We start from the raw sequence: 22,984 nt of genomic DNA, 5'->3' as shown, positions 1-22,984 counted from the left end.
TGTTCCCCTGCAGCTTAAGCTTGAAATTAGTAAACAATTCATTTGTAAACTATAAAGTAAAAGATTAATTAAAACTTCTTTAGAGAATATAATAAATTCCTCTGAAGATTATAGGAGGTCCACACACCTAGTGGAAGAGATGATTTTGTTCCAGGAATTTTTAGCACTGGCGAGGGGAAAAGCTCAAAGGCTATCTATAAAGACAGACGATGCTGTAAGGGAAAGATTTCTCAGGAGGGAGGAAAATCCGATGTTGTTTCATCTTCATCCCTCTGCAAAAGACGTAGGGTGACTGTTTCTTAGTTGTAGGAGTAAGATGAAAGAGCTCTCTTGATATAAGCCACAACATGCAAGGGCAGCCATTCAAAACCAGTAGCTGCTCCATGGAAGAAAGATGAGGCTTTCTGCTTCCATCACGAGGTGCCGTATCCGAAAGCTCAGAGGGACAGTTTCTACTCTGTCATATACGGTTGCTACAAATTTGAAGCAACTCAATGGCATTCGGTGAGTGAGAAGAGCAGGACACCAACATGTGTGATCATGAAGGGCCAAGGGGACTAGGTTTCAAGCACCAAAGGTGGGGGGGGTGGTACCATATTATCGTGAATGAGGGAAGCGCAAGATGGGGACCCAATGCCCATCTGTAGACAACTGGACATCCCTTGCAGAGGGAGAGTGGGGAGGAGATGAGTCACTCAGGGTGCAGTACAGCAATAATGAAACTCACAACCTTCCTCTAGTTCTTAAATGCTTCCTCCCCCTAACTATCATGATCCCAATTCTACCTTGCAAACCTGGTTAGACCAGAGGATGCACAGCGGTGCAGACAGGATCTGCAAACACAGGGAATCCAGGACAGATGACTCCTCAGGACCAGCGGTGAGAGTGGTGATACTGGGAGGGAAGCAGGGTTAGTAAGGGGGAACTGACAAGGATCTACATATAACCTCCTCTCTGGGGGATGGGTAACAGAAAAGTGAGTGAAGGGAGATGCCGGGCAGTGTAAGACAAGATAAAATAATAATTTATCAATTATTAAGGGTTCATAAGGGAGGCGGAGGGAAAAAAGGAAAATGAGGAGCTGATTCCAGGAACCCAAGCGGAAGGCGAATTTTGAGAATGACGAGGGAAACGAATGTATAAGTGTGCTTTACACAATTGATGTATGTATGGATTGTGATAAGAGTTGTAAGAGCCCCAATAAAATGATTTTTTTAAAAGAAAAAGAAAATAGGCGGGGGGGGGGGGGGGGGGACAAACAGAACCGCATCAGCTTTCTAGAAATGTGGCTTGTGAGGCAGGTTTGCTATTTGGTTCTCAGAACTAGAAGTCAGCAAGGGTGCCCGTGTTTGGTATTCCTTTAACTATTGAACATGTGAAAGAACTGCAAGGTATTTCTGTGCTTTTTCAAGGCGAGGAATGCTCCCAAAGAGCAATTCATCTCTTGATGCGCTGCGTAAAGGGCTGCCAAGGCGTAAGCAGGTGGCATTTGCAAAACCTGAGCTTGGTCAATGCAGCCCCTCCACATTTTCATCTAGTCAAGGCTGCTTGATACCTCTCAGCACCAAACCTGAAGAAGTGAGCTGGGTTTCCTTGTTTTTTGCAGAAGCATTTGTCCCCTTTTCAAAAAGCCGTTTTATATAGACTAGGTCTGTATAAAAAGTTTACAAGGTTTGCACTCTCTGATTGACTGCAGGAAAGTAGGAATCGCAGCACAGATGAATTTCTGCCCAGACCAAAGTCATGCTCTGCACAGCTCTTGATGTCCAGCCTCAGGTCTTTCCCTCCCCATCTACATCCAGAAAGAAAGGGTTCCTTCCTTTGCCATTTTCAGGCCCTCGGGAGAAGTGACTCGCTATGAACACAAAATACCCCACTCCTCTACAAATGAAAAATAAGGAAACTGGAGAAACCAGAGGTTGCTTGTCTGTCTAAAGCAAGTATGTACCTTCCTCAAGAAACAAACACAACACAACACATAGATCATGTGGCCTGAGCAGGTAGTGGTTCATACTCCAGCCCTGGTACAGGGAAATAATCAGGTTCAGTGTTAAAGAAATCAGAAAAACACGAACAACCCTAATAGCTATCATCTGTGAAAAATAAACGTACCTATACCTAGTAGGGCCTATGGACATTGCTCATTTTCCTCCCCACTCTACAGCCAACGCAGCCAAAACCAGATGGCGAATTAGTTACTGGATACAGAGAATGAAAATCAGCTTTGTTGTTGGGTGCAGTCAAGCAGGGTCCAACTCACAGCGACCCGATGTACAACAGAACACAACGAAACACTGCCGGTCCTATGTCGTCCGCACAATTGTTCTCACAAGATGCTTTGCACATTATTAGAGAACCCCTATTAAATATATGTAAATGTACTGGCTTGAATCATACAGCGCAACTGAAGCTCAACTCTGTCTTATATTTAAACAGCTTCAGCCTTTCTATATTATGGGGGGTGGGGTGGATATACTAAGTAAGTTGCTCTAAGTTACAACTAATATAAACAACCTACTCATTTTAAACAACTCTGTTAGAAAACCAAAAGGTTTTTACCTCATATTGTCCTATCAACCTCCTGTTCCTTGTAGAAAGCATAGGATCTAAAGATTGTAAGTAACTAATAGCTCATAAAGCCCTGTGCCGGCTCTCTTGTTTCACAGGCACGGGGAGAATCAATAGATTACAACTATGTCCTCGTAATAAAAAACACGGAACCAGACAGCCCAGCCTCTTTGCACTAAAATACCCTGAAAAAACAAACAAAAGGGCTTATTGATTGTTCTGGTATAAAACTGGTGAGAGGACTTGCAAACAACAAAAACTGGTCTCTATTTGCTTGAAAAATCAGAGGAAGTCAGAGGGTCAGAAATCAATGATGGGAATAAAGTATGTCCAGTAGCGCCTTTGCCATGAGAGCATAAGAACTAGATGGTACCCCGTGACCCTTACTAAATATTTAGAGCAAGATAAAGGAATATGGAATTAAAAAAAGGAACAGGAGGGAAAGAAATTCAAATTCTCATAGAGTCCAGTCTTTTTGGAACCAATAAGGTCAGGTGAACTACAAAATTTATTGCCTTGAACGGAAACTATTCCCCAATATCATCTTGAAACCAAATAGAGACTGTACCCCGTATGGAAGAACTGACTGCATTAAGCATCACATGCTTTCAACCGCTGTCTAGATGCGATCGAACAGGCAAAGTAACCGATAGATAAGAACCTTGAGGAAGGCGGAAGCAGTGAGTTGATGCTAATGAGAGTGAAATCGTTTGGAAAATGTTGTCCAGAAAGGTGGTACACCTTGAAGAGTGTAACCACTGGCCCTGCATTATAGGCGCAGAAATCGCTGTGGTGGTGCAGGATTTGTGTGCATTTTCACCAAATAAAGACGTTAAACATACATGTCGTGTGATTCTGCCCCTTCATTCCTGTTTTAGCCAAAAGAAAATAAAGACATTTGCCCATAGGCCGCTGCAAAGACTTGTCAAAAATAGAGTAGCTTTATTTGTAACGCGCAGAACCTGTGAAGTGTATAATATGTCAGTAAAGCTGTTTTAGTAGAAAGTTGGTGCACATACTTGATATCCTTCAGTATTTCCTTCTCAACTAATTTTCGAGAGCACAAGAAGCCACTCCTCACTTTCACTTGGTAGCATATGTTATGAAAACTCAGCACAGTGCCCTCAGTGCATGCCTTGGAGGTGGTCCCCAGTTGGCCATTGGTGGTTGGTGACATTGGGATAGAAATGGCGACATTAACGGTATCCATCTGGAGAATTTCTGCCTTTCTGTAGGAAAGAGAAAAGAAGAAGAAGCAGTAAGTCCATAGTGCAGATAGAGACTATAAACACTAGATAGTAATATATGTAAAACAAGTCCATTTTAAACTTCTATGCACTAAATCTATGTCCAGTCAACAACCCATCTCACTTGACTAGACAGTCTTAGGAACTAAATTAGAAAGGTGGACACAACTATGAGTACATGCAGTGCAATTATAGATTAATTAAATACATTAAATGCAGTTACTTGTTGAACTCCAATAAGATGTCAGACAAATACATTACAGTTAAAAGTCCATTATTGAATAACATTAAAGTTATGACCTTAAGAAGTAAGTAGAAAGAGTGTGAAAACTACTCAAAACTCGTTAAGCAAGGAAAATATGGGTGGAGGTGAAACGTACCTAGCTTGGGAAGCCTACTAAGTAATGACTAAAATTCAGTAAGGCGCACTGGTGGCACAAAGTCTTGGGCTGCTGACCACAAGGTTAGTGGTTCGAACCCATGAGCTGTTCTGCAGGAAAAAAATTAGGCTGCCTTCTCCTGTAAAGACTTAGCGTCTCAGAAACCCAACGGAGCAATTCTATTCTATCCTATAGGGTCATTATGAGTCCGAATCGACTCAGCAGCCATTTTTTTTTAAACTCACCATCACCTCCTCTACACACACATGCACACACAATTATGGTGTCTATGACATAAAATCTAAACTGACTGCCATTGTGTTGACTGGACTCACAGTTACCCTGTAGGAAAGGATAGAATTCCCTCATCTTTCTCCTGTTTATGACAAAATTACTATAAAAAAGGATTTAGCCAGGAAGGCAGAGGCACGAGAAACTTCGTTGGAATAGATATCAGGCCTTACATCTCTGGTATGTGCTGTGAGCAGAGGTAGGATCCGGTTGGTTTACACAAATTTGTCAGAAGGGATACTTACGGTATTTTTTTGTTGTTGAGTTCGGTGAACCAGTTGTTAAATAGCATTTGTAATCAGGATTCTCTCTAAGGTAGATGGCTGGGTAGCCACCCCATGTGAATATACAAATGTATATTCCTTACTCTTTTTTAATGTTCATTTATGCCACAGCATATTCTAAGCATCTGTAGTAATGTTTATAGCCCTGTCCATTGCTACAAAAAATTAGTTGGAATGATGCTTACAATATTTATTTATTCCTTTAATAAAACTTGTTACATTCCCTTGTGTTGGTTACTTGAGTAAACAAACATAATGCATAGAGAAAAAGTGTCAAACAACCAAAGGGTGAAACGCTTTCATTTGTCTCAGCTTTGTGTTGTGCCCCACATTCCCACAAGATATTCTGAGTGAACGATGCAATTTCTCAGAGTGTTCAAAGAGCTAAAGATGTTGTCAGCACAATTCCGCTAAGCTCAGCAGAAGCAGAAAGAGGAAGACAGTGTGTTCTGTCAGACACAATGACTAGCGCCTAATTGGCTTACCTGTACAGGAATGGGAGCCTACTCCAAGAGCGAAGAGGTGACTAAGGACAAATCACAAAACCTAGGAGGGCCCCGGAAAAGCGAAGGTTGCAAGGGAGGATGCCAACCAAGGAGCAACATAAGAATATCTTAACAGGTCTGCGGGTCGGGGTCAGGTATTACTTAATATTTTTCATTAATATTTTAAAGCTCTTTCTTACAACATAACCTGGGTTGTGTACTTCTTTTATTGTTCTTATTTAATTACTAACTGTATGAAATAGTAAATGACCTTTCGTTATGTATTTTTTATACCTAAAATGGCCTTTAGGGGAGTGAACCAGTTGTTAAAATACCTGAATCCCACCACTGGCTTTAAGTGTCCATAAATAGGGTAGAATAGAGAAAACAGGTATGAAACCTTCTTAACCATAACCCAATACCTTGAAGTAATAAGTCACTAGGCTAAGGGGGTTAGGACCACAGTGTCAGGTACAGCTCATTCAATTGGCATGACTCAGCTCACAGAGACATTGCCTTACAGCATACTGTGGTTAGTAGTAATTAGGGTCTTACAAAGTAGTGAGCAACCATGTAAGGTGTAATTATTGGTCTCTTTCTCCAGCCAAGGCAAAGATGAATATGGAAAATTAAAGATATATAGAAACAAGTAGTCCAAAGGACTAATGGATCATGCAAACTTCAGCCTTTTGGCCCTGTGACCAGAAAAATTAGGTGGTGCCTGGCTACCAGTATTAACCCGTCTGAAAAGGATCACAATGGAAGATCCTGGATAGAGTGGGAGGAAAGTGGGGGGAGGGGAGGAACTCAAGAGCATAAATAACCAGGTTTACCTGTCTGAGAGAACTGGGGGTAGAGGGACACCCCTGATGGCTTTTTTGTCAAACAATAGGCAAGCTTCTAAATTAAACAATAACACTATCGTTCAATATTGTTCATCTTGCTCATGACTAAAACTATGAATCACTGGTTTATGCCTTGGGAGAGCAACAGGGTAGCTTTCGAACGGGAATTAAGATAAGAAGGCTGGAAGAGATAGGGAAGGACACATGGACACGGGAGGAAGCAGGAACAGTGCTGCTGCTTTGTGGAGATTGCAATCAATGTCCCACAACATAATGCGTATGAACTGCTACCAGGAAAGCCAATTTGCGCTGTAAACCTCCACTCAGATCACAATGCAAAGTTTTGAAAATAAGTTTTAAAAATCATCCTCTTAGTTCTGAAAAAGAAAAGAACATACTCTGGTGATAAAGTGATACTTCGGTTATCAAACTCAATTCCTTCCAAAAGTGTGTTCCAACAGCGCAACGTTTCAAGAACTGAACATACTTTTCCCATAAGAAATCATGGAAAACCAAATACCTGCTTCTGCGCCCCCAGAATTATACTTAAGAACTCACCGTGGAGGCTCTGAGCCTTCTCACAAATTACGGTCTCTGATGCGCTATCAACATAGAGTTGTTTCTGATTTCTCCAAACTAACAGGACCTTTTAAACCTCTTGGAGGGTCTGGGTCTTTGTTTCATGGTTGACAAACATCACACCTGTCGCTACATTACACACTTCAATCACTTTCTTTTTTTCAAAAAATGTTTATCATGTAGACTTAGCCGTTACTCAACCATCAAATCAGATCAGTGGCAACCGGATTATTAGTTCACAATGCATTCTTTCTTTAAACTCTCTTGTGGGTCTCACAGTTTTCCTCTCAGCTTTCCTGCTTGTATCACGAACTTTTGGGGGAGCCATGGTTATGATATTTTACGCAAAGAAAGTACAAACAAAAAGTAAAGCACAAAGACGAGCGTCTCAGTGCACCAACACGAGCACTGTGCGTTCTGAGTGCGAGAGGAGCACGAAGACTGAAGCGTCACCCCTTTGGGTCCATGGAGAGGCGGTTCACGGCTCACTCTCCACCCGGCCAGCTTTCTTCAAGCAAAGTTAGGAGCACTGAGCAGATTGGTTTGAACTTTGCTGCTCAAGCAGTGGAGGGTTCGAGTTGGGAGCTGTTGGACAACCGAGGTATCAGTGTATCAACATTAAAAAAAAAATAGAGCACTACCCATAATTCCACCAAAGTTGCTTGGGATGACATGTTTTCTTAATGAGTGAGCACAGTTCAATTCAAGGAAGATTAATAATTAAGTGTCAACATGATGAGCAGAATCAAACCAACTGAAGAATTCAAAACAGTAACAATAGTAAACGTATAAATGCTCCATTAAACAAGTTACAAAAGGCCCCTCTCAAAAGACGAGTAAAAGCTTAAGAGGCCCCTAACAGCTTATGAAATAGGTCTTGCATTTGAAATGTCAGCAAACTAGATTTCATTTTTAAATATCAAATTAATCTATGAAGAACTTGCCCTCTGGTTATAATGGAGTCTAGTGGTATAGTGGGTTATGCATTAGACTGTTAACCACGAGGTCAGCTGTTTAAAACCACAAGCTGCTTTGTAGGAGAAAGATGCGGCTTTCTACTCTTCAAAAGAGTATAAGTCTTTTCAGTCTTGAAAACCCATAAAAGTAGTTCTAACCTTTCTTATAGAGTCACTCTGAGTTAAAATCAACTCGACTGCAGTGAGAAGCATCCTTCTGAGAACAACAATAAAACTAGGTTTTAAAATAAAAGAAACAACCGAACAGATCCAAGGGCAGCCAGGACATTGGGTGTCAAGGTTCTGGAAAGAAGGGAAGTACTCTGAGGCAAATATAGCACTGTACGCTCTTTCATCACTCACCAACCACTGAACTGCACCACACACAGGGCAAAACTCAGAAAAGTCAACCCCCCCCTCAAAAAAAAAAAACACAACAAAACCAAACTGGCTGCCCTTGAGTCGATTCCAACTCATAGCAGCCTATAGGACAGGTGATACGTGCTCCTGTAGGTTTCTGATTTGCTTGGTAGGAGTAGAAAGCCCCATCTTTGTCCACCAGAGCAGCTGGTGGTTTTGAACTGCTGACCTTGCAGCAAGAGGACCCCCAAAAAAGCCAAGGATAAATAAGCCAACCAAACACTTCAGAGTCTCATGGTGATGAGAAGACCAAATTTGGAGTTAGGGACTGACCAGAGGGATCTGGTAATTTCAAGCTTTTTGTGTGTTTCCAGAAAGGCAACTTTTTGAGAAATTAAATAAACCAGAAATAGGACAGCCCCTGCTACCCAGTTAACAGTCTTCTATCATATGCAAGAAGAAAATTCCATTTTATTTTTATAAAGGTATCATTACCCATATTTTTTAGTCAAGATTTACAGGCAAGCCAGAAATCTAATGTTTCAAAAATAGAAGTTGAGCATAGAAAAAAGAAGGAGAAAAATAAATAACATCCACAGGTGATCCAGAGATTGAACTGATCACAGACAAAACAGTTGAATAGAAAAACTTAAAGGTGGGGGACAATCCAGTTAATATATTTGCAACAACAACAACAAAAATTTTAGCCAAAGAACCAGAATATATAAAAAATAATAATCAAGAAAGATCACCCATGTCCATTAAATAGATGGGTTTAACAGCAGACTACAAGTAGAGAATGAATGAGCTGGAAGGCGTAGAACATATCAGAAATCACCCAAATTGAAGCATGGATAAAAATTAATTTTCACTGCCATTGAGTATATTCCAACTCATAGAGAATCCACAGGACAAAGTAGCATGCCCATTTGGGTTTAGGAGGCTGCAAATCTTTACAGGTGCAGAAAGCCTCATTTTTTCACCTGGGGAGAGACTGGTGGATTTGAACTGCTGACCTTATGGCTAGCAACCCACACAAAAGCCAGTGTCGACCAGAGGTCCTTAAAAATTAATTATCACAATGAAAAAGGAAAAAGAAAGCCTTATCGCAAGGAATGAAGACTGCAAAAGAGACGTGATGATGAAGAAAGTCTGACATGATGCGCATAATTGGAGATCTGGGAGAGGGAAAACATGGAGCAAAATCAACATTTGAAATTGATGGCCTGGAATTTTCCAAAACCAAAAAAGTTATCGAGCCATAGATGGACAAACCTCTAGAAACATGCAATCTGATAAATACTAAAGCACAACGAACAAAATTGAAAAAAATCTAGACATAGCAGTTAAACCTCAAAGTAATCTCTGAATAATTATTTCTGTTGCTCTATTGATGTCATATTTACAACGCTATATTCATTTTGGAAACTAGAAATGTTAGAAACCATTTGAAGATTGGCACCTAGGAGATTAAAGGAACGTAGCTGGGTTTTTAAATCTGTGCACACAGTACATAGTACAACTTAAACAAAATGACATTCTTTGAAGCAGCTTCATGAGGCCATGCCAGTTCCACTTCTCCTGCCAGCTCCTTCTAAGGGTCTCAGGTCCAGCTACTGAGATCACTTCATCATTCTCAAAAACATTTGCTTTCTACTTGAGCTCTTGGTATCAGTTCATTTCCCCCCTCCTTCCTTTCCCCCCCTCCCTCATAAACCCATGATAATTTATAAATTATTATTTTTTGTCATATCTTATACTGTCTGACATCTCCCTCCCTTCACCCACTTTTCTGTTGTCCATCCCCTAGAGAGGAGGTTATATGTAGATCCTTGCAATTGGTTCCCCTTTTCCACCCCACCCTCCTGGTATCACCACTCTGACCACTGGTCCTGAAGGGATCATCTGTCCTGGATTCCATGTTTCCAGTTCCTATCTGTACCAGTGTACAACCTCTGGTGTAATCAGATTTGTAAAGCGGAATTAGGATTATGGTGTGGTGGGGGGGAGCATTTAGGAACCAGAGGAATGTTGTATGTTTCATTGTTGCTACATTGCACCCTGCCTGGCTGGTCTCCTTCCTGAGACCCTTCTGAGACCCTTCCTGAGACCCTTCCAGTTGCCTACAGATGGGTGTTGTGTACCCAATCTGCACTCCCTCATTCACAATGATTTGATTTTTTGTTCTTTGATGCCTGATACCACATCCCTTCAACACCTCGTGATCACACAGGTGGTATGCTTCTTCCATGTGGCCTTGGGGCTAGGGTTTGGCACCCCATCAGACTCCACAGATTTTTATGGTCCAAATAGTCTAAAGCCTTGCATAGTCACTAAAAACACAAGTAAACATTTTTCTGGGATTCTCTGCTTTCAGCCAACATTCATCTTTCTCTACTGTCGTAAGTTTCTTCGGCGTGTGTGTTAATATGGTTGACTTAGCACTTCGTATGAAAGAAGTAAATCTGTATCCCATTCAGATTTCCCTGTTGAAAAACGACAACTAAAACAACAGCTTTCCACTTAGTTCCGACTACTTGCCTCCAGAGTCCTCATTTTTCTAATCGGGTCTTTACCGTTGTCTGTCTCAGTGGTGCTCAACCTTCCTGATGCCGTGACCCTTTAAGACAGTTCCTCATGTTGTGGTGACTCCCTCAACCATAACATGATTTTCATTGCTACTTTGTAACTAATTTTGCTACTGTTATGAATCGGGCGACCCCTGTGAAAGGGTCATTCAACCCCTCAAAGGGGTCACTATCCACAGATTGAGAACTGTTGGTCTGTCTTCCATCCATCCAAAGATCTTTAGTCTTCAGATTTTTTTTTTTAAGTTTCTAAGTGGTTTCACAACTCACCGGACCTCAGCCTGCTCATTCTCTCTCAACCAAAGCCAAACTCACTGCCATCAAGTCAATACTGACTCACGGTGACCCTGTAGGACAGGGTAGAACGGTTTCTGTTTCAAGAGTTAACTTTTTACAGGAGTAAAAAGCCTCACCTTTCTCCCAAGGAGTGGCTGGTGGATTCAAACTTTTCAGTTTGCAGCCTAAAGCGCTAGAGAGCTTGGAAAACAAGACTTAAGGGTAAGGTATACTAAGATTATTTCCCCCTTTCCACCAGTGCCTTTTCTGGGGGATCCACCCATCTTCCCAAACAGTGAGGCCAAATCATTACTGTGTGAAAAATGTAAGCATTTTCCTTCAATATACATCATACTCTTAGTTACGTAACATAGCCACAATACAGAGCACAACAAAACAGCAAACAGTTGAGAAGAAAAGTGCATTGACAGATTCCCAAGTCCTCTCAACAGCCCTGCTCAATTATGATGACAGTTGGCGATGGCAAAAACCACAGCATCTTCATGTCCAGCCCTCTGGGCCTTTCCCGTGCATTTTTCCTCTAAGGAGAATAGCACAAACAAGGTTCGGCTTGGCCTCCTAGCTTTCGGTACACAAAGTGTAGCGCACACCTTGCTAAAGGACTGGCTTAAGGTAGTACCCTGTGATTACCTAGGTGGCAAGGCGTTAGGGTTCTCAAGTCACTGTCCGGTGATGCCATAAGCTCAGCAACGGCACAGAAGCAGAGTGGGGCCCTCCCCGATGATCTTGTTAGCAAAGGGACACAGCATCAGAATATTAACTTCCATAAAAGTATTACTCACATTTAAGAAAGGACGAGGCTTTCTGCTCCCACAAAGAGTTAGGCTCTCAAACCCTGGGGGGGGGGGGGAGGTCTCTGGTCCAATAGGGTCGCTATGAGCCAGAATTGACTCAATGGCAGCGAGTTTAGTTTTCTATCATTCAGTCATTCAATGGGTCTTCATGTGGTCTCTGATTTGAATGATCCACCCTGAGGCATCCAGTGTTGACACTACTCAAGACCAAAGGCAGCTCAGTAGCACAGACTTCTGGCCTTAGATCCACGTCTTTAAGCCAAGGATACAACTTGAGTGTGGCATTCTGGAGACTCCAGGCCCTCTGGGACTCCACATCATTGTAGGAACATCCTCTGAGCAATGTGGCAAGAAAAGCGAGGCAGAAAGAACGCGATCACATCAAGGAAGGTCTGCACAGCTGCTGGGAAGTGGCCGAGGCCTTCTGTTGAAACGGGAGATAGTTTTGCTTCCAATGATATATTTAAAAGACCCCTCTGGAGACGGGGGAGGAAACAGGCTCCATCCGACAACTGCAGAAAACCAGAGGCGATCTGTTCAGACAAGAAGGACAGACCTGGAGAGGGGACGAGCAAAGTCCAAGGTCTCAGCTATGAATGGGATACATTTCTGACAGCAATGAGACACCTGAGACAATATCTTGGTGAAAACCTGAAAGTCCTTAGGAAGACTCTTCTGGATGACAAGCTGTGTCATCAGCGTGGCTTTCATCATTCAATCATGTAATGCTATTTTATGTTATGTTTTTTTCAAACACTACTGATTCACCTAGGATTGAGTTTTTGACAGCATAGTAGAACTTTTATTTTATTGATAGAATATCTTAATCATGCTTTACGACAATGTTTATTAATTTGAGTCATGGCCGCGGTGGCTGCCACAAAGTTAACCAACTCTGTGTGGTATAACTAAGTCAAACTTTCGTTTATTGCTTAATTTCTGTTACTGCTGTATCCCGTAGGGGAGTGGCTTAGCAAGGTGTTGTGCGCTACATTTGTGTGTACTTGAGATCAGCTCCTTTTGATCCTAGAGAAGTAAAGGGCATCTTCCCTGCATGTATAAATTTACCATAAATGAATAAGAAGGCTGGGACCAAATCTTTGTGTTTATGGAGTCAAGACTCATCTAGGCATTTTCGGTGCCTTGCTTTTATGGAGCTACATTAACTTTCAATCTAGGGACAGAGCTCTTAGACCGAAATTGGATTTATTAAAGTGATAAATTGGTAGTGGGACAGTACAAAAGTGGGGTATAGTAATTTTTACTTAATATAAATGTGTATAGTATAAGTCTTGTTTGGGGGGGTTTGGTGAGATGAAGGATATATATAAATTAAGTAATAAGAGGGGCAGGGGAGGTTTGTGAATAAAAACTTTTGTTCTTGAGTTTGGTATGCGTATGCGCTGGGAAATTTGGGGTTTTGTGTGTCTGTGTGTATTATATGTAAACTTTTAGTATGCATTACCAACTTCCCATGGTTCTAACTGCTGAACTCTTGGTGAGCAGCCCATGAATGATCCCTGTGCCTCAGGTTAAGTATCCGTCCCATGAACGGTGAGTGCTCCTCTTAGACAAACCATCAGCGGTATTGGCAGAGTTGCGTTTTCTAACTTTGAACTGATCGTTTCCTTTGATTTCAGGGCATGAGTTTGGGCCATGCCCAAGTTTCAGAAGCCTTCAGCTAGATCTGTCAAGCAGAGGTGTGGAGGCACTGGCCTGAAGCTCAGGAGAGGCCCCAGATGCAAATAAACACACGTGGTATCAAGGTCCTGTTGAGAGTGGCCAGGGACACGAAAGGAGTGTCGGAGATGGAGGAGTCCAAGGACTGCGCCTGGACGCTCTGATTAAATGTGAGGAGGCCAAGAAGTTTGTCAAGTTATTTATCTGTACGAGTAAGAGATATAGGACTTCACCAAGTTAAAAATTAACCACCCTGTTCATTCTCACAAATTAGACAACAAATCATTTCTGTTATGGGGGGGGGGGCATCCAAATGCAGCCCTGTGAAGAGCCCAGAAAGCAGGCTCACCGAGTAATTCTCTCCTGTATCACAGTCCAACATACTGAACGGGTTCTGAAAGAAAAGTGACCACACTACTTTCCAAGTTCAACGGCATTGAGCTGGGGAAATAAAATCGGAATGAGTAAAGCACTGGTGACACAATGGCTAAACTGTTAACGGCAAGGTCAGCAGTTCAAACCCTCTAGCTGCTCTGCAGGAGCGAGATGAGGCTGTCTATTGCAGTAAAGAGTTACAGTCTAGGAAATCCACAGGGGCAGTTCTACTCTGTCCTACAGGGTCACTTTAGGTATCAGTGAGAGGGCAGAAAAACGCAATTGAAATGCTATTTAATTTTATCCCTTTACACTTAAACTGCCACTTGCGGCTGGTTTTTGCTTCTGGTTGGAGCCCCCCAGTGGGTTGTGCTCTGACTCCTGATTACCTTATGAACAAGAGAAGGAAAACTGACCTGAGTATAATTCTTCAGTGTAGCTAGTGGCTACCATATTGGACATGCAGGTGCTTACTGCTTACTTTTAAAACACATATTTATCATTCTTCAGTCAGTTTATAAATAAATAGTACAGTGTTCGAAAACAGACCCAGTGGTGGTGTCAGGTCAACGATGGCCTGCTGACTGCAAGGTCTGGAGTCCAAATCTACCAGCTCCTCCTCGGGTTCAAACTGCCAATCTTCTGCTTAGCGGCTGAGTGCTTTACCACTGCGCCACTAGGGCTCTTCTTACTGTTGTGCAGCCACTACCAGTAAGATTTCTCTTTTCTTCCCCCTTTGGTTTCTCTTCTCCCTCTTACAGAAACTGTCTTCCCCGTCACCCAAGAGACTCACTCAAAAACTCACTGCTGCCGAGTCAGTGTCCACTCACAGTGACCTGAGAGGACAGGGTGGAGTTTCCGAGACCGTGAATCCTGACGGGGGTAGAGGGTCCCGTCTTTCTTCTGAGGAGGGGCTGTTGATTTCCAACTGCTGATCTTGTCATTAGCAGCCCAGCGTGCAACCCCGGTGACACCGAGACTCTGTCACTCAGGTGAGCACCTGCCTATTCGCTGGTTTATTGCTCCTCTCTTTTCTCTTGCCCTCCTCGCCGCTTGGGTCCCTATCAAAGTCTGCCTCCTTTGGCACGAAAACCTCTGTCTGGGTTTTTCCCTGCCTAACAGTTGGTCTCGTACAATATTGGTCCTTTGGTGACTCACTAATTTAATTCGGCAGTATGTTTTCTGGGTCTATCCATGCCATCTAAGGAAACACCCAGACTTTGTAAAGCTCCTCCACGGTGCCCCTTCTGGTTGAGAATTGCTATAGAAAAGGGCTGATCACCGTTTTGTTTTATCACATGGAAGTCACTTCAAGTTATCTGAACAAGCCAGAACTACTCAGCGATTGCCTGTGACCACGTGTGAAACCCCTCTTCCCGCACGTACCCCTGCAATTCATTATGTGCTGCGTCCGATCCCCTTCCACCTTCAAAAGCCCCTCTTTGAGCTGTCCTTACTCCCACCTCACAACCCCAGCGGCTTGCCCACCAATCAGAACACTGCGTTTAGTTTTGGACGTAGCCCTGTGACAGTGTTCTCCTGATTCGTAGCCCCCTCTGCAGGACAGAAAGAAACTGTGTCCATTCCTACCCCATCCTCACAACTGACTGAGCTCGATAACGGCACCCAAAGCAAACTCCCAGCGCTTGAGTCGAAGGCAACTAAGTCACCGAGAACCTACAGAACAGAGTAGAACTGCGCCTTAGGGTTTCAGAGGCTGAATATATTCACGGGAGCAGACAGCTGCATGTTTCTCCCACCGAACTGGGCTTATGATCATTGTGGCCAGCACTGAAGCTGCTCTCTCGCTCACCACCATGGAGTCAGTCCTGACTCACCGTGACATTATTGGAAAGAGCAGAACTGCTTCTAGGGGGTTCTGAGGCTGCAAACCAGAAACCCTCGTGATTCTCCTGAGGAGCAGCTGGCGGGCTTGGGTCATGAACCGTGGACCTTAAGGTTAGCAGCCCAACCTAAGGTGTAACTCCCTGCATGACCAGAGCTCCACATCAGATGAACAGCTTTGCAGTCAATGAGGCCGCATGTGACGAATGTCAAAGAGTCCGTAGGGTATTCTGGGAAGGCCAGAACCCTAAGGGTGGCTAGTCAGAAGCCAGCTGGAGGAAGAGTAAAGCATGCCAGTGGGGCTGACGCAGAGGCAGGGAGATCAGGGATATAGGAAAGAAATGAGAGATTACAGCCAGTTCAGGTAGTACCTGCCAAGAGCCTTACAGTTGCCAATGGCGTTGTAAGGTCCTTGGCTTTGACTCTGAAGGAGACTAGAAACCACCCAGGTTTTGAGTGGAGGCCTGATATGATCTGGGCAAATGGATCGTGCTGATTTCAGTGTGGGGTTTCAGGGAGTGGGAGAGATGGGAGACCCTCTTAAGGAGGCATGGGAAATGATGGCGGACGGAAAGAGGGGTGGAGGGAACAAACGGAACCACATTTATGCGGGGTTGGGGCCATACTCTTGCTGATAGGACTGGACGAGACGGGCTGAGCAACCGCTTGCAATGCTTTCCTTTAGGAAACAAAGCTCGCAGTACAGAAAGTTACCAGTGATGGCAGAGTAAAGGTCCACAGTCTTAACCCCCGGATTCCTTCCCCCTCAGATCTAAACACGGGTCTGAGTGCCTATCAAAGACGGAAATGCAAAATTGAAGCGGACTGGGTTCTTTAGTGATACACAAGTTCACATAAACAAATGGCGGGGTGGGGTGGGGGCTACACAATAATACAAGAGCAGGATGGAGGTATCGTGATGAAGAGCTCTTTGAGGCCTTTGTCCCAGAATGCTCTGTGGCCAGTGCAGTGCCTACCACCCCAGGAGAGCCCTAGCGCCAAACCCACTGCCACAGAGCCCATTCCAACTCAAGATGACCCTCTACAACAGTCATTCTCAACCTGTGGGTCGCGACCCCTTTGGGGGTCCAACAACCGTCTCACAGGGGTCCCCCAATTCATAACAGTTGCAAAATGACAGTTAATAAGTAGCAACGAAAATAATTTTATGGTTGGGGATCACCACAACACGAGGAGCTGTGTGAAAGGGCCCCAGCATGAGGAAGGTTGAGAACCACTGCTCTAGGACAAGGTAGAATGAGCCTGTGTGACTCTTCAAGCAAGTAGAAAGCCCAGTCCTTCTCGCTTGGGGTGGCTGGTGGTTTTGAACTGCTGCTCTTCCAGTCAGCAGTCCAAGGAGAAGCCACATCATTACCAGTGCTCTTCATCACAAGAGGTCTCAGAAGCTGCATAAAATAGAGGTAGCACTTAATCCCATGCAATGTTATAACCCTGGATGTTTGTCAATGGCTCTATTGGACCGACTCCCTCTACCCTGCCCAACCATGGGAAAATCATCGGCACGGGTAAATAAATAAAACCCTTGCATTGGGTCCATGAGAAGAGAATAAAAAGTACTTTTATTTGAGAAGGAATTGATTCTGAGAAACTCTTATTAAGTTAAATAAAAGGAGCTGTGAAGAGGGCTGGGCCAGGGGAGTAGAGATGCTTTGGGATCATACAAGCAGAGGCCTGGAGTAAGCCTCCCCCTTCCTCTCACCCCCTCCCTTTGTACTTTTCCACCCTTTGAGAGTGATACAGAATTCTGAAATCCTGATGGCCCAAAGGGAAACCTGAAGGAAGAGAGCAATCAAGCCAGATCTTTGACCTATAACTTGCTCAAAGGTACACTGCCTTTAGTCTGGAACCCAGTGCTCTGAACATGATCTATTTCTACTACATTAAGGCCAACAGCCCTGCTCCCTTCATTTTGTAGCTCAATAATCATAATTGCAATCAGTCACAAAGAATTTACTTCTAAATAGGAAAGCAGGTGTGGGCCAGGGCATTGCTGCTCAACATTTGGGTACCATAAGAAACAAACTGCATCTCACGCTAAGTGAGGGGTGGAATCTGTTTGACTTACACAGAATGCTGACTCCTGTCATGGCTAGCTGCTGCTGAGTCAGCCCTGACTTGTGGTGACCCTGTGCCCAACTCAATGAAATGCTGCCTGACCCTGTGCCATCGCCACGTTCTGGCACAGATCAGTTGCATTCACTGGGCTCTCACTGCTGAATTTTGGAAATATATCACATGTCACTGTTGGATAAGCATTTCACTCATAACCACAAGATCAGAAGCTCAAAGCTACCAGCTGACCCGAGGGAGTATGATGGGGTCTCCTGCTCCTGAAAAGATTGGCAGCCGCAAAAAGCCAAGAGAGCAGGGGTCCTCAAACTTTTTAAACAGGGGGCCAGTTCACTGTCCCTCAGACCCGTTGGAGGAACGGACTATAGATGAAAAAAAAAAACTATGAACAAATTCCTATGCACACTGCACATATCTTATTTTGAAGTAAAAAAAACAAACGGGGCAAAAACACCCGGCGGGCCAGATAAATGTCCTCAGTGGGCCGCATGTGGCCCGCGGGCCGTACTTTGAGGACACCTACAATAGAGGGGCTCTATAATTCAGAATTGATTCAATGACAGTGGGCTTGGCTTGGGTATTGGTTATTCTTAGTTTTCTTAAATGCATAATAAAAAGCTTACCATTTTAACCATTGTTGAGAGCACAATTCAGTGGCATTTATAGGTTACCATGTGACATGTTAGTCAACATGTTTTCCCACCACTATCCATGCCCAAAAGTTTAGATCACACCAAAGAGAAACTCCATACCCTTTCGGCAATAACTCCCATGCCTTCCTCCCCTAGTCCCAGGACCACCAATAAACCTTGGTGTCTCTGCATCTGCCTAAACCATTCCATGTATATGACGCCATACAGTTTTCCTGTGATCCGACTTCTGTCTGATACTTCATTCAGTGTTATTTTCTCTAACGTTCATTCATGTCATAGCATGTACTTGAACTTCATTTCTCTTCAGGGCTGAGTAACATTCCATTTTATGTATGTACCATATTATGTTTGTACACTGTGTGCTGGTCAAAACTGGGAATGGGCTACTGTGAATATCACGGCAAAAAAAACCCCAAATCAACCTTTGGTGCATGAGTATCTGTTTAGTCCTGAGAAATTTCACGTTTGACTCTGTGAGGAACTGCCAAACTAATTTCCACAGTGGCTGCACCAGGTTGCATACCTGCCAGCAATGCACCAATACATGTTAGTTTCTAGTTTTCTGATGAAAGAAATTTTATAGGGTTTAAGACAGGAACTGCTTTTTTTTCTTTACGAAAACTGTTAGTTTCTAATAGACTCTTTACTAATAGAATGGCCATTCATGTTCTTAAAATTTTCACTAAAAGACCTCAACCCTGACCTACAACCGTGGTGACACAGAATAAACCTTCCCACTTGATACAATCTGGCACTGCCAAAATGTCCTCAAAAGAGGTGGCGGCGTAGTCTGCAGCTCCAATCAGGGCCCATTCTGCTCCCGCCTGCCTGGGCCATGCGGCCCTGGGGCGGCGCCCTCTCCCCACCATGGCTGGAAATGCAGAAAAGGCCATGTGGGCCTTGGCGAGAGTTCGCAAGCTCAGCTGGAAGAAGGAAGAGTGAAGGTAAGACGGCCCTTTCTTGCCTCTGAGTGTTCAGAGCTGTCCAAACCTGAAAAATTGAGATGGCAGATTATTGGAGAGATCTCTAAAAAAGTAGCTCAAATTCAAAATGCTGTTTTAGGTGAATTCCGAATTCATGACTTGAATGATGAAATCAACAAACTGCTGAGAGAAAAAGGACACTGAGAGGTCCGGATAAAGGAACTGGGTGGTCCTGATTATGGGAAAGTCAGTCCTCAAATGCTGGATCATGAAGGCAAAGAAGTTCCGGGAAATCGAGGGTACAAACACTTTGGAACAGCAAAAGATTTGCCTGGTGTTAGAGAGCTATTTGAAAAAGACCTCTTCCTCCTCCAAGAAAAACAGGAGCAGAGCTCATGAAGGCCATCGATTCGAGTACTTTGGTTACTTAGATAAAGATGATGGTGTTATTGTGCCCTTGGAACAAGAATAGGAAAGGAAACTCAGAGCTGAACTAGTGGGAAACAGAGAAAGAGGCCCGGCTGGCAAGAGGAGGCAAGGAGGAGGAAGAAAAGGAGGAAGAAGAGGTCACCGTTCATGCTGTCAACGAGGAGGAGTCTGCTGAGGAAGGTGGCCAGGAGAAAGGAGGGGAGGCCGGGCAGCAGTTCTTCACAGCAAGAGACTGAGGAAGCGCTTGTACGAGGAAGAAGATGGAACTCCTTCAGAAACCTTCAAGTGAGACCCTGCAGGCTCAGGCTCAGAGCACAGAAGCCAAATGGCTCCTGGGATCTTAGGGCTCGGCAAGGCTCTTGTTGGGCTCTGGGCCTTTCTCAATCCACCGGGGCTCGGTGTGCTGACCTGTGAGACCTCTGCCCCCCTTGTCTTTTGGAGACTGCAGGCAGGCAGGCAGGCAGCCAGGTGGTTTTACCTCTGATGCTCTCCTTGCTTCATGTGCTAACAGGCAGGTGGCATCTGTCCCTTACCTTCTCGTAGCCACCACCTTTGTACACATAATGTGAATCCATATGTTTTGACTCTAGAGTGTGTATGACAGATTGCTAATTTGATGCCTATGTTTTAATTAGCCATGTCCTGTGATTTGGGCAGGGGCGAATCGGGTTGTGGCTAGCATTAAAGAGTGCCGTTCTCTTTGAGAGGACCTGTGTAACTTCTCATTGACTGGAGAAGCCGTCCCAGCCCTGCTCCCTTAGCCCACTTGTCCATAGTCAGCCCGAGTCACCTCCTTGGACCCAGTGTGCTCGCAGCCTTTCATGGCCCAGTCTTGCTCATTCCTGCCAGGGAGGCAGACTTTGAGTGCATTACTTCTGTTTTATAAATTTTGTAAGAGCTATTTTCATTAAAGAATTTGGTATGACACGGAAATAAAAAACCTTTTGCAGAAGGTTGGGGTCATACTGAAGGTTGTTATTGAGGCTTCTGTCGTTACTGATGTTACATTCTTCTTCATATAGACCAGCTTTCTGGATTTTTTTTGCTCAGAATATAGATTTAGTAACTATGGTGACAGAATAAAACCCTGACACACATCTTTCCTTATCTTATACCATGCAGTATTCTCTTGTTCTGTTCTAATGACTTGGATGGAGTACAGGGTCTATGAGGTCCTCAAACTTTTTAAACAGGGGGCCAGTTCACTGTCCCTCAGACTATTGGAGGGCCGGACTATAGTTTAAAAAAAAACTATGGGCAAATTCCTATGCACACTGCACATATCTTATTTTGAAGTAAAAAACACCCGGCGGGCTGGATAAATGTCCTCGGCAGGCTACAGTTTGAGGACCCCTTTATACAAACAAAATGAAGTGGTCTGGAATTCCCATTCTTCACAATGTTCACCCACAATTTTTTATGATCCACACAACGGAATGTCTTTGCATAGTTAATAAAGCCAGTGAATATTTTCAAAATATTTGCAGAAATACTTAGAACATTTGAAGAACATGAAGCCGCCCTTTATATATCCCATTAGATCATCTAGATGTATCATCAAATACACGCCCCTCATCAGAGTTGAATACGTGGCACGACTAGTGTTTCCCATAAGCATCCGGGAGGATTTCAGGCAAAGTCAAGGATGACAAGAAGTCTTAGAAAAGTCACTATTGTGTCTCCTATGGAAGAACACTCACGACGCTGTCTCACTGCCATCTTCAGTCTCCTGTACAGCCTGTCGCAGACACACCCTTTTCCTCTCAGTCCGAGGAGCCAGGAAGAGTGTGAGTGAAGAGCTGGCATGTTTCTCCCTTTCTCCGCACTGAATTGTGTGACTAATTTTTACTATTATGGTACTCCAGGTGTACAATTAATAACCGTGCAGGGTCCAATAGTCAACTCACGTCTATTCTAATGTGGTCCCTCACTGACAAAGCTACTCTAGGATGTGTCGTATTGTCCACTTACAATACTTATTTGCACCTCAAATGTTTCATGGATGTATGATAAAAATAAGCACAGAAATATAATTTGCTTGTGTTGTGATGTAAACAAAGTGTAAGTTCCCTGAAGGAACTCCTGCTGAATGTCCAGTGTCCAGGACAAAGATGATCAATAAACATTTATTAAAAATGTTTATCTGCCTTCTTTCTGATATAGTAATGAGCTTCTACATTCCTATTATTAGGCAAAATAATAAAAACCAGGTTCCATTAAAGGTATATTTTAAGTATGAGATTGAAATCGAGTTGTTTTGCCTTTTACTTTGTATATTATTTAATTTCTCAATGTCGTTTTAATAATTATTAATTTGGTTATAAGGTTAATTTTTTAAGTTAATCATTAAAACCTAGCGACCCACAGAAAAATGACAAGATGCAAGTTCAACGATCCATTAGTCAACGTTCAACTAATTGAAAGCTGTGGGCAAATGGTATGTCTCAGCGCTACAAAATCAACTGTTGGCAAATCTCCCCACCTTGTAGCATCTTCAGTGCCCATCAGTTTTTACCCGTTCACAAGACCAGCTCTGCTTCACACAGAAGGGAAGAGAGTCAGAGCGATCACACCACCCACCACACACCGAATCTGGACACCCAGTCTGAATGTTCAGTTAGCCTTATTTCACACTCACTTTCAAATGAAACTGGCGAGACTGAAACACAAAGAAACAAAAGCAACCTAGTCATCTCATTTTCTAACGAAGATACTCATCAAGACACACGCACAGTACAAATGGCTTCCACGATTTACTCACGCAATACTCCGCTTAATAGCGGTTCAAAGGTGAACCCAGGGCGCTAGTCTCAGAGCATTAGCAATCCTTCATGGAAACCCAGAGACCAGAGGAGATGAGTCATCCGATCGTCCAAACAAGCCCCAAGGAAGCAGAGCCCACAACCAGCATCTGCACCACTCTTTCTGGCGAGAAAAAGTTTTTCCAAAATACCATTGGATCTTTCCCAGGCACCCTCCTCCCCCGCGTCTCCCTCGCCCCAGGAGGACTTCCCCCGCGGAGGGTACCCAACAAAGCGCCTTCCCCGGAGGCGACCTTGCCGGGAGGAAGCCCCCGGGCCCCCGGCGCCCGCAGCCCACCCTCCGGCTGGGCACTGGGCACTCACCCTCGCGGCGGCCGCCTCGGGGGGCCCGCGGCCCGGGCCAGGCAATGGCTCGGAGAGCGAGCTGGGAGTGGGTGCCCTACAGGCGGGCTCCGCAGTGGAAGCGGCTGCAGACGGGGACTCGTCTTCTCCCGCGCGGAGCGGCCGGCGGAGCGCACCCCGCGGCGGCCCCGCCTCTCACCCTCCCTTCGT

The 22,984-nt window shown here is 44.1% G+C and overlaps 1 protein-coding gene and 1 pseudogene across 2 annotated transcripts in view; one reads left to right on the top strand and one right to left on the bottom strand.

Annotated features, from left to right (window-relative positions):
- ABCG2 (ATP binding cassette subfamily G member 2 (JR blood group)) overlaps positions 1–22,984 on the bottom strand; it is a 78,597-nt gene extending 55,613 nt beyond the window's left edge. The window contains exons 1-2 of one of the 2 annotated variants that reach the window (XM_075544030.1): positions 22,796–22,984; positions 3,588–3,797 (exon numbers count right to left, since the gene is read on the bottom strand). In XM_075544030.1, the coding sequence (XP_075400145.1) occupies positions 3,588–3,778 (191 nt within the window). In that variant the 5' untranslated portion in view covers positions 3,779–3,797; positions 22,796–22,984. Of the gene's footprint in view, positions 1–3,587; positions 3,798–22,431; positions 22,531–22,795 lie in introns of those variants that run through there. The other variant, XM_075544029.1, reaches the window with a different exon arrangement.
- Positions 19,186–20,014, top strand: LOC142442364 (pre-mRNA-splicing factor ISY1 homolog pseudogene; annotated as a pseudogene).

Source organism: Tenrec ecaudatus, chromosome 3, assembly GCF_050624435.1.
Source record: "Tenrec ecaudatus isolate mTenEca1 chromosome 3, mTenEca1.hap1, whole genome shotgun sequence".
Classification (NCBI taxonomy): Eukaryota; Metazoa; Chordata; class Mammalia; order Afrosoricida; family Tenrecidae; genus Tenrec; species Tenrec ecaudatus.
Note: the sequence above shows the minus strand (reverse complement) of the source record. Positions and strands in the feature narration are given on the sequence as shown.